At 28.4% G+C, this 1,965-nt stretch overlaps 1 protein-coding gene across 4 annotated transcripts in view; it reads left to right on the plus strand.

Annotated features, from left to right (window-relative positions):
- The window catches only part of LOC106475522 (la-related protein 4B-like), a 101,361-nt gene that overhangs the window by 75,568 nt on the left and 23,828 nt on the right, over positions 1-1,965 (plus strand). For all 4 annotated transcript variants that reach the window (XM_013936204.2, XM_022380707.1, XM_022380704.1 and 1 more), the window contains one exon: positions 799-1,185. In XM_013936204.2, coding sequence (XP_013791658.1) covers positions 799-1,185 — 387 coding nt within the window. The remainder of the gene's footprint in view (positions 1-798; positions 1,186-1,965) is intronic.

A 1,965-nucleotide genomic window follows, 5' to 3' on the forward strand; every position in this document is an offset into this window, starting at 1 on the left:
GAAACACTGAACATTTTCTAAAAAAGGATTTTTCTGGGAAGTACTACGAAGGAAAAGTGCTCGGATTGTGCTGATATAAACTTTAATGTTTTTGTATATTAAAAGTGGTACCTTTTATTGAACAAAATAAGTTTTTTTTTGTACTATATTTACAAATTACGTCAATAAAGATATAATCAAATCTTGTTGTAGGAGAGTACTTTTATTTAAAATTGTATTCTGTGATAAAGAAACAGTTGTTGCACATATTGTAGTTATTTTTCTAACTGTCTAAATCTTGAATACCCAAAGTGTGAAATTTTTTTATAGATTTTTGTTTGTGGTGCTATTCAATCAATAGCACCACATTGTATTTATATTTCGGTCACATATATAGATTCATATATAATTTATATTAGTTAATTTTCATATCAGTTATATTACTTAACTATCAAGTAAGTCAAAATTACTACAGTTTCAAAAGTTCAACTATTTGTTGGAAAACCAACTCTTACAAGTAATAATAGCAGTGTTTAGTAATGGCTTATTTGTTTTATTTTTACCTTAGAATTATCAATATAGTCTTCTGTTCTAGTAGAATGTCTATATATGCTTTTGTTTTATCTTTAAAAACATAAGAAGTAAAAAAATTAAAATTGCCTTTAAGTTACAGAAATAAAGAGTTTTAAAACAAGTTAACAAAGTCTGTTAGGTCATTTTAGAGTGAGATATTGTTCTGGTTTTTAAAAAATTGAACACAAGTATTTTTTTTTCCTCAATTTAAAAACATTTGTATATGCCTAATATTTCCTATTTCAGGACTCAAAAGCCTCAAATTTATCGAAACCAACACAAGCATACGTCACTAAGCTTAGAACAAAAAGAATCCATGTCATTTGCACCAAATCCTCGTGGTGCTGCACCCATACTTAACCAAGGAATGAGTGGCTTTGGTTATCTACCATATCCATATTGCAGTCCCTATAGCATAGGAATGGACATGCAAGATATATTTTCCTATTCAAAAAGGTACTCCCTTCAACACAAGCAAGGACAGTGGGGCTCAAACCCATCATCTTTAAGCTATGGTGTCAAGTCAGCCTCTAGATCTTTCAACAGAACCAAAGAAGCCATTGATAACAAAGTAGCCAACCAAACTAAGTCAGTGAATGAGCTCCAAGGAAGAGATCTGTCAAAACAACAGAGGTTTAAATAGCAGTCTTATGTTTTTATTTAAATAATTTCATATCCTATATATTTAATTTTTTTGTTTCTATGTTAATTTTTATGTTAACCTATTAACTCTATGACCTCCAGATTTTCTATAGGAGAGAAGGTATTATCGCTCTCATCATATTTTGTTACAAAAATAAAACTAGTGGATGAAATTGTTTAAAATTTGACAAGAACATTCCTAAAAGTATGTAGTTTAAAAAAAAATTTTTTTGTTTTCTGCTATTTTTAATAAAATTGTTATTTATTGTAGTTATTTGCACTCGAACTCTGAATAGTTCACCTGCGAGGTGATTTTTATATAAGGTGTAAAAATACTGTTTTTAATCTTACAGTTTTCACATTTCATATGCATAATCTCTAGAACCTGTTAACCCTTTCGAGATGGGTCATAGGTGAAAGGTCATGTCATCTCGTTTGTTGACTCGCATTCAAAATTTTATTGAACTATTATTTCATGAATTTATGTCAATAACTTTGGTATCAAACTGTAGATTATAATTGAAATTTTTGAACTATACACTACTCAATTTCTTAATTTAAAAGTAAGTATTGAAAAAAAAACATTTTTGTGTGTCATGTGGTATGTTGAATGCAGCCTTGAATCAAATTATATGCTTGTGAAGTCAGAATACTAAATCTATAGTTTTGTATGAATTAGAAACACAAATTACAGATATTGGCAAGCTAGAATATATAATAAGAAGGTTTTTATCTTCCAATTTATATACACTTCTATATATGACATGAATA

The sequence above is a fragment of the Limulus polyphemus genome, unplaced genomic scaffold (assembly GCF_000517525.1).
Source record: "Limulus polyphemus unplaced genomic scaffold, Limulus_polyphemus-2.1.2 Scaffold147, whole genome shotgun sequence".
NCBI classification, from domain to species: domain Eukaryota; kingdom Metazoa; phylum Arthropoda; class Merostomata; order Xiphosura; family Limulidae; genus Limulus; species Limulus polyphemus.